Source organism: Nerophis lumbriciformis, linkage group LG18 (assembly GCF_033978685.3).
Source record: "Nerophis lumbriciformis linkage group LG18, RoL_Nlum_v2.1, whole genome shotgun sequence".
NCBI lineage: Eukaryota > Metazoa > Chordata > Actinopteri > Syngnathiformes > Syngnathidae > Nerophis > Nerophis lumbriciformis.
In genome coordinates, this window is record NC_084565.2 from 33967501 (window position 1) to 33979984 (window position 12484).

General features: G+C 37.4%; 1 protein-coding gene across 1 annotated transcript in view; it reads right to left on the reverse strand.

Annotated features, from left to right (window-relative positions):
* Positions 1 to 12484, reverse strand: part of LOC133617483 (laminin subunit alpha-3-like) — a 62963-nt gene that overhangs the window by 33453 nt on the left and 17026 nt on the right. The window contains exons 12-15 of the mRNA XM_072915053.1: positions 3126 to 3234; positions 2959 to 3055; positions 2778 to 2894; positions 2553 to 2696 (exon numbers count right to left, since the gene is read on the reverse strand). Coding sequence (XP_072771154.1) covers positions 2553 to 2696; positions 2778 to 2894; positions 2959 to 3055; positions 3126 to 3234 — 467 coding nt within the window. The remainder of the gene's footprint in view (positions 1 to 2552; positions 2697 to 2777; positions 2895 to 2958; positions 3056 to 3125; positions 3235 to 12484) is intronic.

Below are 12484 nucleotides of genomic sequence, written 5' to 3' on the forward strand. Positions count from 1 at the left end.
TATATATATGTTAATAGATAAATAATATTAAATAATATATACGATACACATTTATATATATATATATATATATATATATATATATATATATATATATATGCACATGTTAGGTCAGGAAAAAACACAGAGGCTATTTCATCCCTACAAGCCTGTTTCGCAGGTTTCCCTGCTATAAAATCCCCTGAAGAGCAGGGAAACCTGCAAACAGGCTTGTAGAGATGAAATAGCTTCTGTGTTTTTTCCTGACCTAACGTATATTCCACTCTACCCCGGTATTGAGCACTGTATAACGGGTAAACCACAGAAACCTTGACTATATATATTTAAATATGCACATACAGTAAATGTTAATAGATAAATAATATGGAATTATATATGATATACATATTCATATATATATATATATATATATATATATATATTCTCAAAATATACAGATGTACCTCGCCTCATTAATATACACACATCATCATACTAATAAATGTGTTCAAATATTGCCGTTTCAGCACATGGATTTTTTTTTTTTTTAATTTTTTTAAACACATTCTACAACATTTGTGCCATAAATTTTGCATTTTAAAGCTTAAAAATGGTTAAATGAACTAAAAAAATCAATACAAAAGTGAATGAACACATGTGGCGTTATATACTTTACTTAACAAAAAAAGGTGAAATAACTAACAACATGTTTTATATACGAGTTTCTTCAAAATAGCCACCCTTTACTCTGATTACTGCTTTGCACACTCTTGGCATTCTCTCGATGAGCATCAAGCACACCTGTGAGGTGAAAAACATTTCAGGTGACTACCTCTTGAAGCTCATTGAGAGAATGCCAAGAGTGTGCAAAGCAGTAATCAGAGCAAAGGGTGGCTATTTTGAAGAAACTAGAATATAAAATACGTTTTCAGTTATTTCACCTTTTTTTTTGTTAAGTACATAACTCCACATGTGTTCATTCATAGTTTTGATGCCTTCAGTGACAATCTACAATGTAAATAGTCATGAAAATAAAGAACACGCATTGAATGAGAAGGTGTTTCCAAACTTTTGGCCAGTACTGTGTGTGTATATGTGTGTGTATATATATATATATATATATATAATATATGTATATATATATATATATATATATATATATATATATATATATATGTATATATATGTATATGTATATGTACATATATGTATATGTATATGTACATATATGTATGTATATATGTATATATATATATATATGTATGTATATATATATATATATATATATATATATATATATAGACTTAAAAATATCGCGGTTTCAGCACATCATGGAGTTTTTGTTTGTGTTTTTAAAGCATATTCTACAACATTTGTGCCATGAATTTAGCATTTTAAAGCATAAAAATGGTTCAATGAACTAAAAATATCAATACAAAAGTAGTACTGGCCACTAGATGAGACCAAACCAATCCAATCACGCTGTTCAGTATCGTGGCCACGGATTGGCTCAGCCTCAGGCAGCATTACTATATTGGATTAAGGGTGTAAAGGTGACTGAAGGGTGTTATTTCATGTCTAGAGAGCTCTCATGTTGAACAATTATTTAGGTCATAAACAGGTTTTTTTTATACCCTAGCTATAAATTAGATTTATAATTAATGTTAATGTTAATTAATATTTTGCGGGTATTCATTTATCGCGGTCATTAACAGTGATAAAGAAGAGATTACTGGAATTCCAAAAAATCCATCATTGCATTGTTAAATACGATCTTGAGTACTTTAGGCATACTTGCCAACCTTGAGACCTCCGATTTCGGGAGGTGTGGGGGGCGTGGTTAAGAGGGGAGGAGTATATTTACAGCTAGGATTCACCAAGTCAAGTATTTTATTTATATATATATATATATATATATATAAGAAATACTAAGTCAAGTATTTCATATATATATAAGAAATACTAAGTCAAGTATTTCATATTTATATATATATATATATATATATATATATATATATATAAATAAAAGAAATACTTGAATTTCAGTGTTCATTTGTTTACACGTATACACACACATAACACTCATCTACTCATTGTTGAATTAAGGGTTGAATTGTCCATCCTTATTCTATTTGTCACTATTTTTCTAACCATGCTGAACGCCCTCACTGATGATGCATTGCTTTGTGGCACGCAAAAAGTGCTTTCATCAAATGCACTAGATGGCAGTATTGTCCTGTTTAAGAGTGTCACAACATTGCTGTTTACGGCAGACGAACTGCTTTATGGTAGACGAAATGCTGTTGTTGTGTGTTATTGCCGCGGCTGAGAGGACGTTAATGAAACTGCCTACCAATAAACCCACATAAGAAACCAAGAACTCGCCCTCGATCATTCTACAGTTATAACGTGATTGGGCAGGTACGCTGTTTATATTGTGTGCCTGAATTTCGGGAGATTTTCGGGAGAAAATTTGTCCCGGGAGGTTTTCGGGAGAGGCGCTGAATTTCGGGAGTCTCCCGGAAAATCCGGGAGGGTTGGCAAGTATGACTTTAGGAATAATGAGTACTCACCAGCCTGATGCACGTCGTTGAAGTTGTCATTCAAAACCACAGTGAAGTTGTTTATATTTCTCAGCCTGTGCGTCACGTGACCAACAGTGTTGTTTGTCGTCCAGGCCGCTCTCTTAGCAGACTCCAGCAGGGCGTCCGTGTCGTCTAAAAATGAAAAAAAAATGAAAAAAAAACAAACGCCGTCCATGTCTGTCCTTACTTGTGCAACAAGAGTGAACTACTGACCTCTTTGGAGCCTTTGGAGTTCACGCCTGGTTCTGGAGAGGTCAAATCTCAAGGATTGTGCTTTCTCTTTCTGCCTTTGCACGCCTTCTTTGTGGCTGTTGACTGACTGTTCGAGCACTGAAGCAAACATGACGTCGCATCATTTTTACACACCTGAAAACCTGATTTAAATTGCTCGTACTTCTGAGGTCATTCCGGGTGTTCTGGGCTCCCTCCTGTAAGAGCGCTGCCTTGTCGCTAAATTCCGTTGTCACCAGCAAACCTCCCCACATGGCGCCCTAATTGGCAGCAATATAACCACTGTGTCAAACATGACATCATCGACTCCTTTCCCAACTGGCGGCGCACCTTTAAGGCTTCATCAGCGGCCATCGCTGCGTCTTCCACGTTGGTCGAGATGTTATCAAAGGTGTTTGCCTCGCTGAGCGGCTTGCTGGTGTTGACTTCTCGGAGAACCCTGCAGGGACGTTAAATAAACACATTTAATAAAAATATGCAGCATCTTCTCAGGGATTTGTCTTATAGCATAACATAAAAATAACATTTCCCCTTGAGATTCAGTGATATAAAGTATTATCACAAAAAAATGTACACATTAGAATACAGAATACAATGATTTTCAAATCCTTTTCAACCTATATTCAACTGAATAGACTGCAAAGACGAGATACTTAACGTCCGAACTGGAAAACGTCGTTATTTTTTGCAAATATTAGCTCATTTGGAATGTGATGCCTGCAACGTGTTTCAAAAAAGCTGGCACAAGTGGCAAAAAAGACTGAAAAAGTTGAGGACTACTCATCAAACACTTATTTGGAACATCCCACAGGTGAACAGGCTAATTGGGAACAGGTGGGTGCCATGATTGGGTATAAAAGCAGCTTCCATGAAATGCTCAGTCATTCACAAACGAGGATGGGGCGAGGGTCACCACTTTGTGAACAAATGCGTGAGCAAATTGTCGAACAGTTTAAGAACGTTTCTCAACTAGATATTGTCAGAAAAATTGTATTTAGATTATCAAAAAACTTTCCGTTCTGAGTTCTCAATGAACAGACAAGAAGCGGTCTTTGTTGCACCAAGCCAAACGCTTGGAAGATTCCGCTGTGGACGATGGAATGAGACGGGAGGGGTCATCCATTGTCTTGCAAACCTGCCCAAGCTGAATCCAGGACGAACCCAAACCTGAGGGATCTTCTTCTTTTGTCTTCAATGTGACCGACAACAATGACTATTTACATACTCCCCATTCCTATTGTGACATATGTCGGTGCGTGAACATGGAACATCTGAATTAAAAGAGGAGACGAGAACCTTCTTCGTCAGAGCGTGCTAAGACACTGTAAGAGGTTACAGGTTGAAGCCGTCTCTCCTCAATTGAGTCCAAATTGAATTCTGTCTCTGTTTGATTCCTTGCCTTTTGTCTTGTGTAACAGATGTCCTGTATTTGAACCTGACATCTAATTGGTCCTTCGAGCCGGATTCCAACACGTCTGACGATTCCAGCATGAGTGAGTGAAACCAGAGGACCATGGCAACCAAATCCTGATTGAGGAACTGCTTTTTCTTCATTTCGGGCTGGAATTGAAAGACTGACGGAAAATCCGAGGACAACAGGAAGGAAGGCAGAGAGCAGTGAGTACGTTTTAAATTGACGAAGAAAGAAACGACTGAGAGAAAGCGTGTGACTGAGGGTTACGACGCATAGACAAACCCTGTAAATCCTAGGCTCTAACAGGTAAAAAGGCCAAATTAGAGGGACGTCGGAGTCCAACGTCCGTGAGTATTAAAATTTTAAATAAAAACTGAATTAAGATAAAAACTGAAGAGGCCAAAAGACTGCAGGTAAACGGAACCGCGAAAACTGGAATCCGTAATATCCATAAACAAACATACTAGGGGTGTCGGAGCCCACAATAATTTGAAATATCCGTGAACCATTATCCTGGGGACGTCGGAGTCCAACAGACCTAAAATGGTCTATTCAGAATAAAAAACTGAACTTTGTCCGTGAAAAAACAATAACCTGGAGGGCGACGGAGTCCGCATGTAATATACATTGAAATTTCCGTAGATCAATATACTGAAAGGTGTGAATGTGAGAGTGTGTGGGAGTAATCGCCATTAGGCTATCACTCCATATGAAAGTTGTGAGAAGTAAATAGTGGGTTATTGTGGATGCTCTAGGCAAGACACCTCCACTGGGGAACCATCTCCAGTAGAAGCGACGTGTACCACAATAATAAATTAAACCACTATCTTACAACAAAAACAAAAGTAATCCTTATAAGTTTCGGCTCTGTAGGGTGCGACGGATTACTCCAAATTCTCAAAATGGAAAGAGGGACACAAAGAAACGCAGATCTAATATGGTCTATTACAATCTATTTAAACCAAAATAGAAGACAACAACCACAACGTCAGCGGTTAGACCCTACTGCATGTTGGTGTTGAAGCAGAGAAGGACATTTTGCAAGAAACTGTCCTGGGAAAAAAAAAAATCAAAGTAACTCAGCATGACTGTTAAAAGACGACACCAATTAGTCATGTTGTCAGCGTATGCCATTGGTGGTAAGATCGCTGCAAATGTGTTTGTTTGTTTGTTTGTTAGTGTGTGTTTAAGTGTGTATCTTTCCAGGTACAAATTGTGTAAAAACCCTGGAGGTTCAAATAAAAATAAAAATAGGTTAAAAGAAAAAGCAAATAGGAGAAAAATCTCAAAGTGCTGAAGTGAGAGAAAAGTAAAAATAAATGAAGAAATGGGGAAAAATCAATAATAAGAATTAATGCAAAATGAAATAAACTAATGCGAAAGAGAGATAATGGGGGTATTGAAATAAGAGATGAAGAAAAGGTAGACTGAAGATATACATGTATGTTTGGATATATAAAGAGCGCTTTTATATATACAAATATATATATGTATAATTAAATAATGGAATAAATAAAAACCTAGATTAATAACTATAATAAGAGTTGAGATGTATAGTATGATAAAATGATAAAGTGGGTTACATGTTTATTAGCTGAGGAAAGAAGAAAAAAAAAAAGAAAAAGAAAAAAAAAGGAGAGAAGCTCAAGTGTTGCTGACCTTTGCCCTAAGAAGTGCACTCACGCCCTCACACACCACCTTGTGTGTGTGTGTGTGTGTGTGTGTGTGCGTGGCGCAGTGGGGGAGGTGTGAAAGTGAATTTATTACATGTAAATTTAAAGTAGGTTTAACTTTGAAGTGTAGTATAACATTCTTAAGTTAGATTCAATATTTGACTATCAATTCCCTAAAAGAGCATATCATCAAATACTTAAGAGGAAAAGAAGTGTCAATCATATTAACAACTTCAGGTATGACCTATTAAAACAAGAGTGGGAAGAGGTGTATACAGACGATATAAACACGGTCTATGATTCTTTTCGTAAACATTATATTACTCTGTATAACAAGCATTGTCCTGAGGTTCCATGCAGATCTAAACAAAGGCAAAATAATGCACCTTGGATGATAAACAGTTTGAAAAATGCATGTAAAAAGAAAAATAGACTTTGTAAGGCGTTTATCAAATCAAGAACAGAGAATGCTGAAAAACGCTGTAAGAACTACAAAAACAAGTTGACCAATATATTGAGACAAGCAATGAAAGGAATAAAAAGAAATTATGAGGATGATGTTGAACAAAAAGGACATCTATGTATGTCCAGACAATAAACCAATCTTACAAAGAAAAATCGGTATAAGTGAGCAGCAGTTTTGAGCCATGGTTGAACTGATGGCTCAACAGGAGGGATATGAATGCCCTTATACAGAAGTACTATACTTCCTATAGTTTAATTCTTATAAAAAAAATTGTATAAAACATCTATGCAATTAACTAAATAAGAGTGAAGGAAAACATTATTGTCTGGTCATAGTAGATGCATTTTCAAAGTAGTTAGAAATATTTCCTAAAGGAAAAGCAGATGTGCTGACAGTAGCAAAAGCATTATGCAAATATTTAGTAAAAATGTACATTAACATTACAAGTACAACAGGACTAACACCATTTGAAAGATAGTGGAAAGACCAACCTGGGTACACTTAGTACATTGTAAAAAGGTCATTTCTGTTGAATCATCCAATAAGGAAAGGGAAGCAAAGTCTGGTAATAGTGTGGACGCACACCATGACTAGAGTTGAGCCAAACCACTGACCTTGGTAGAGGAGTGAATCAGCAGAAATGACACCCCAATGGCTCAGACGGTCCATAAACATATGGGTTAACGATATTGGTACTGGTCGGCCCTGCCCCCCTAATATGGTTCACTTGGGAATCTGAGGAAAATGTAGAACTCAGGAAACAAAATGATACTGCACCCATAGTAAACCCAAACCACTGGCAGAATCAAGAAGTAAAATACACTCACAGGGGAGGTCGTATTAGAAGACGGGCAATGGGAGGATTCGGAGTAACCCCATTAGTGAAAAAAAAATGCCAGAAAACCCATGCCAGAAAAACAGTAATGGGAAAAAGTATTTGGGATTGTATTTAAAAAGGTCATATAATGGAAAAAAAGTATTTGGAATTGTATTTGTGTTATCAAAGGGACATGTTAACTAGCACACTACAAATTCCACTGTGACAAAGTTGTAAGCATACCATTTGATGGTGTGTCAAAGTTTGTTAATAATTGGTTCCTGTTTTGGTAATTAATTTGTTCCTTATGGCGGAGCAAGTGGGAAAGGCTACAAAAACTGATTGTGTTGTATGTATAAGCCCAGACAATTACTCAAGATGAGTAAAAAAAAGTTGAATTGAAGTAATGAGCAAAACAAAATTGACCCTGTAGCTAAAGAGACAAAACAGAAACCAATATTTGATAAATATGTGAAAAAAGCTAATTATACCTGCATTAACATGCAAGGCTCTGTACAACAGTTAGGAAACGTATCATCAGATAACTGCATACACATAGTAAAAGTATCAATATTTGTACAAGAATTGTTAACACGCCTGAACAGTTTGATATCTGAACATTGGAAAATAATTAGACATGATGTAAACTGGCAAAGTGTTGTAGATCCAACTTATATTGATGGGTGTCCAAGAGGTGTATCTGACGACTATAAATTGGTAAATCAAGTTGCAGCTGAATTTGAATCATCCGTCTACTGGTGGTGTACGATTAACAAGAATGTTGACAGAATAAACTATGTCCACTACAACGTACAGAGATTGGGAAATTGGGCACAGGCCGGACTTGAAGCAGTCGCTGATCAACTCGCCGCCACCTCCCTTATGGCCTTTCAAAACCGTATGGCGCTGGACATGTTGTTAGCGGAAAGAGGGGGTGTGTGCGCAATATTTGGTGAACAGTGTTGCACGTTCATACCAAACAACACCGATGCAGAAGGTAGCCTGACCAAAGCACTGGAAGGCCTTTGCACCCTCAACGGTAAAATGAAAGAGCACTCAGGCCTAGATACATCTATGTGGGATGGGTGGATGGACGGTTTCGGCAAATACAAGTCTTTGGTATCATCAATTCTAGTATCTATGGCCGTGTTTGTAGCAATACTGACGTTGTGTGGATGTTGTTGTATTCCCTGTCTGCGTTCTCTGCTTAACCGTCTGATTACCACAGCGATTAGCCCAGCAGATGATAAAGCTGTTCAGATGCACCTCCTGGCGGACGATAAGGAAGATGAATCTGATGATGGGGATACCTACCTGGATGGTGTTCCTGATCTGTTTCCAGACCCGAGTAACGATAAAAAAAAAATTGATGTTGAACTCTGAGTGTAAACATAACTTGGCCCTAGGGAAATGAACCATTAACTGAAAATCGCAAGAAGAAGTTATTGGGGATAAGAAGATTCTGGGGAAGTTGTTTGATAAACAGGAGGGAAATGTCAGAAAAATTGTATTTAGATTATCAAAAAACTTTCCGTTCTGAGTTCTCAATGAACAGACAAGAAGCGGTCTTTGTTGCACCAAGCCAAACGCTTGGAAGATTCCGCTGTGGACGATGGAATGAGACGGGAGGGGTCATCCATTGTCTCGCAAACCTGCCCAAGCTGAATCCAGGATGAAACTTTCCGTTCTGAGTTCTCAATGAACAGACAAGAAGCGGTCTTTGTTGCACCAAGCCAAACGCTTGGAAGATTCCGCTGTGGACGATGGAATGAGACGGGAGGGGTCATCCATTGTCTCGCAAACCTGCCCAAGCTGAATCCAGGATGAAACTTTCCGTTCTGAGTTCTCAATGAACAGACAAGAAGCGGTCTTTGTTGCACCAAGCCAAACGCTTGGAAGATTCCGCTGTGGACGATGGAATGAGACGGGAGGGGTCATCCATTGTCTTGCAAACCTGCCCAAGCTGAATCCAGGACGAACCCAAACCTGAGGGATCTTCTTCTTTTGTCTTCAATGTGACCGACAACAATGACTATTTACATACTCCCCATTCCTATTGTGACATATGTCGGTGCGTGAACATGGAACATCTGAATTAAAAGAGGAGACGAGAACCTTCTTCGTCAGAGCGTGCTAAGACACTGTAAGAGGTTACAGGTTGAAGCCGTCTCTCCTCAATTGAGTCCAAATTGAATTCTGTCTCTGTTTGATTCCTTGCCTTTTGTCTTGTGTAACAGATGTCCTGTATTTGAACCTGACATCTAATGCAAGGAATTTTAGGGATTTCACCATCTACGGTCCGTAATATCATCAAAAGGTTCAGAGAATCTGGAGAAATCACCGCACGTAAGCAGCAAGGTCGAAAATGCCCGTGACTGTCGATCCCTCAGGTGGTACTGCATCAAAAAGCGACATCAGTGTGTAAAAGATATCAACACATGGGCTCAGGAACATTACAGAAAACCACTGTCAGTAACTACAGTTTATCGCTACATCTGTAAGTGCAAGTTAAAACTCTTCTATGCGAAGAGAAAGCCATTTATCAACAACACCCAGAAACGCCGCCGGCTTTGCTGGGCCCGAGCTCATCTAAGATGGACTGATGCAAAGTGGAAAAGTGTTCTGTGGTCTGACGAGTCCACATTTCAAATTGTTTTTGGAAACTGTGGACGTCGTGTCCTCCGGACCAAAGGGGAAAATAACCATCCGGACAGTTATAGGCGCAAAGTTGAAAAGCCAGCATCTGTGATGGTATGGGGGTGTATTAGTGCCCAAGGCATGGGTAACTTACACATCTGTGAAGGCACCATTATTGCTGAAAGGTACATACAGGTTTTGGAGCAACATATGTTGCCATCCAAGCAACGTTATCATGGACGCCCCTGCTTATTTCAGCAAGACAATGCCAAGCTATGTGTTACAACAGCGTGGCTTCGTAGTAAAAGAGTGCGGGTACTAGACTGGCCTGCCTGTAGTACAGACTTGTCCCCCATTGAAAATGTGTGGCACAATATAAAGCCTAAAATACCACAACGGAGACCCCGGACTGTTGAACAACTTAAGCTGTACATCAAGCAAGAATGGGAAAGAATTCCACCTGAAAAGCTTCAAAAATTGGTCTCCTCAATTCCCAAATGTTTTCTGAGTGTTGTTTAAAGGAAAGGCCGTGTAACACAGTGGTAAAAATGCCCCTGTGCCAACTTTTTTGCAATGTGTTGCTGCCATTAAATTCTAAGTTAATGATTATTTGCAAAAACAAATTATGTTTCTCAGTTGGAACATTAAATATCTTGTCTTTGCAGTCTATTCAATTGAATATAAGTTGAAAAGGATTTGCAAATCATTGTATTCTGTTTTTATTTATGATTTACACAACATGCCAACTTCACTGGTTTTGGGTTTTGTATAATGGCTAAATAAATCTTCTGTTTTTCATGAAAAAAAACTACCAACATAATAAATAAAAACATATGAAAATTCTCTTCGGACTGAAATGAAATAGTTTAATTGAAACATTAATACATTTTATGATAATGATAAATGATAAATGGGTTGTACTTGTATTTTAGGCACTAATAATAATTAAAAAAAACTTGCTGTCAGCTGTTTAATACAATAAGCATAGTAGGAAAATAACAAAGATAAAATCTTTTCACATGGGATCAGTTGCTTAATAAATTATGTATAGTATATTAAAAAATAAAAATAAATAAAATCTTCACCTTGGGGTGTCAGTTGTATATTAAATAATGTAGTGTGATTACAAATAAATAAATAAAACTTCCCCCTGGGATCCGTGTATTAAATTAAGTTGTGAAATGAAAATAGTTTATGAATAATTCAACACATAAATAAATAATTAGGGGGAAAACTTCCCCCTCAGGGAATCAGAAGTACAAAAAATAAATCCATGAATACGTTTCAGTGCCCAGAACTGAGCATTATTTACTGTCTTTTCTTTGTGGATATGTTAGCAAAATGGCAAGCATTACTCACAGAAATATTAATCATTTATGCATAATTTTCTGAAAGGGCAAGACAACCCCCATTGCATGTTATAGCTTCATATTATAGCTGAATCTGACAATATCGTGTTGATAATATGTAATCCATCTAGACTAGAGTACAACCCCTGGCAAAATGTGCCCTATGTTGATTCAGTTGAATAATGTTGTAGAAAAAAAGATAACAGACATGACACAAAACTACAGTCTCTAATATCGATTCTCAAATCAAAATATTGATACTTTTGCTACTTAAGTTATTTGATATCCTGTGTATCATTAACAAGAACACAGTGTAAACAAGTAACTAAACATTGTGTCAATGTTGAATGCTTTTGTTTACACGTTCAGTCTTTTCACGTTAACATGTTCATGTAACTGAATTATGATTTACTTTTTATTAAAATAGTAGCTAGTAGGAATTTTTTTATTTTAATGATTTTATTGTTTTATTTCCCTTTTATCGTTTGAAACACCATTTTTGCGCACCGTATTTTCCGGACTAAAAGGCGCACTTTCCTCAAAAAAGTATTATTATGGTGCGTGTATAAGGACCGCGAAATGGCACCTTTTAGCAGACATATTACCTGGCATTTTGTTTCGCAATATTATGCAAAACGCCCTATGCTCCGAAAAATGCGGTATTTCATGTTTTTTTCACTCTACTTGAGCTAAAAATGAAACTGTTACTGACTACCACAATTTATTTTTAGTGTTTCTTAAAGGCAGAAAGTTGCCATTTGAAATAATTATAGTTTTGTGTCATGCTTCTGCTTTTTTTTCTACAAAATTTCATTGAATGAACATCCTCCAAATCTGGTGATTGCATAATGTTTTCCCTTGCATGAAAAACCAGACTCGGAACTGAAGTGAATTAATTAACTCATATTATGCTTTGCATATGGTGAATGTTCATATTCAACTTGGATAAAGCAAACCACCAAGTTTAAGTAAATAGTGGTATTTTAGTTTGAGCACATAAGATAAGCCCCTTAGTTTGACATTCGCAGGTGGATTGGAGGCCCTAATTGGGCCTTCGGAATGCAAAAGTGATAGCCCTATCCTTGAGAAGAGACTACCTGTCTAGCTCAACGCCAACATTTAAGTTATGACTTAAAGCAGTTGTTTTCCAGACACTTACACCTAAACATCTCCTTTTATGGTCAGGATGTGCTCTCCTGACTTAGCACACACACCCAGAGACAAGAAGAAGGAATATAAAACTGATGGTTTGGCTTCTCCGGAGACTTCTCCTCCAGGAACCGCAGTCCTGTATAATGACACTCGCTTGTAATAAAGCAACTTTTAGTTCAGT